The sequence below is a fragment of the Penaeus monodon genome, chromosome 24, assembly GCF_015228065.2.
Source record: "Penaeus monodon isolate SGIC_2016 chromosome 24, NSTDA_Pmon_1, whole genome shotgun sequence".
NCBI lineage: Eukaryota > Metazoa > Arthropoda > Malacostraca > Decapoda > Penaeidae > Penaeus > Penaeus monodon.
Window position 1 is genome coordinate 14026027 of NC_051409.1, and position 966 is coordinate 14026992.

Consider the following 966-nt stretch of genomic DNA (forward strand, 5'->3'; position numbering starts at 1 on the left):
GCTTTGTTTTGTTTTCTCTTTCATCATCTTTATTAGCATATGCATGGTTGGGTGTGCTAACTAGGTGTATATAATTAAAATGATGCAGAGATACAAATACACACTGATGTTGATAATGCAATGTTGTTATGCCCTACATCACTGTTATATAGATAAGTAACTGTGCTAGCATCCTGAAACTCTGGTGGAGCCAAACTGCACACAGTTTGAGGTGGGCTGATTATCATAGCCAGATCCGTGACAGATACAAATAATTGTTTTAACTGTTCAAAATTGTTTTGTGTAAGTAGTTGTTGTAATTGTCAAAAATTCATCTGTGTAAAAAGTTGCTTCAATGGTTCAAAGTTATCACATGTAAATGGTTGCTTTAATTGTTTAAAAATCTCTTGTTCAGATAGTTGTTTTATGTATTAACAATGCTCTCATTTATAGTTGCTTTAACACTTTAAGATTTCTCTAATGTGAAAATTTACTTTAAATGTTAAAAATTATGTCCTGTTGGTGGTTACTTTAATTTTCTAAGCAAGATTCAGTATTGTATAATGAGGCCACTTTTTTTCATCAGGAATGGGTTGCACAGCAAGAGGCCATGAAAAATGAAGAAATAGAGATCACCTTCAGCTACTGGGATGGATCAGGCCACAGGCGATCAGTCCGCATGAAGAAGGGTGAGTTCAGCTGAATCACAAAAAAAAAAGAGAAAGATGGAGAAGATTTATTCTTTCCCAGGCTCATTCTTTAATTATTTTTTATCTTCATTTCTAGATTTTTTTCCTGTATTTTCCATTCCCTTTCTCTTTCTTGTACTCTTTATTTTAGTATTTCCCACCCCTTTCTCTTTTTCTTTCTTGGTCTCTTTATCTCTCTCTCACTCCTTCACTTCTCTTCTCGTCCACTCTCCCAGTTTCCCCACTCTTCTCCCACACCCTCTCCCCTTCCTTCTCCCACTCACCCTCTCCCCTTCCT

At 36.0% G+C, this 966-nt stretch overlaps 1 protein-coding gene across 1 annotated transcript in view; it reads left to right on the plus strand.

The window, feature by feature from the left end:
- The window catches only part of LOC119588606 (protein FAM50A-like), a gene marked incomplete in the record, with an annotated part of 10029 nt that overhangs the window by 6894 nt on the left and 2169 nt on the right, over positions 1 to 966 (plus strand). Inside the window, 1 exon segment of the mRNA XM_037937248.1 lies at positions 566 to 668. Within this exon segment, the coding sequence (XP_037793176.1) occupies positions 566 to 668 (103 nt within the window).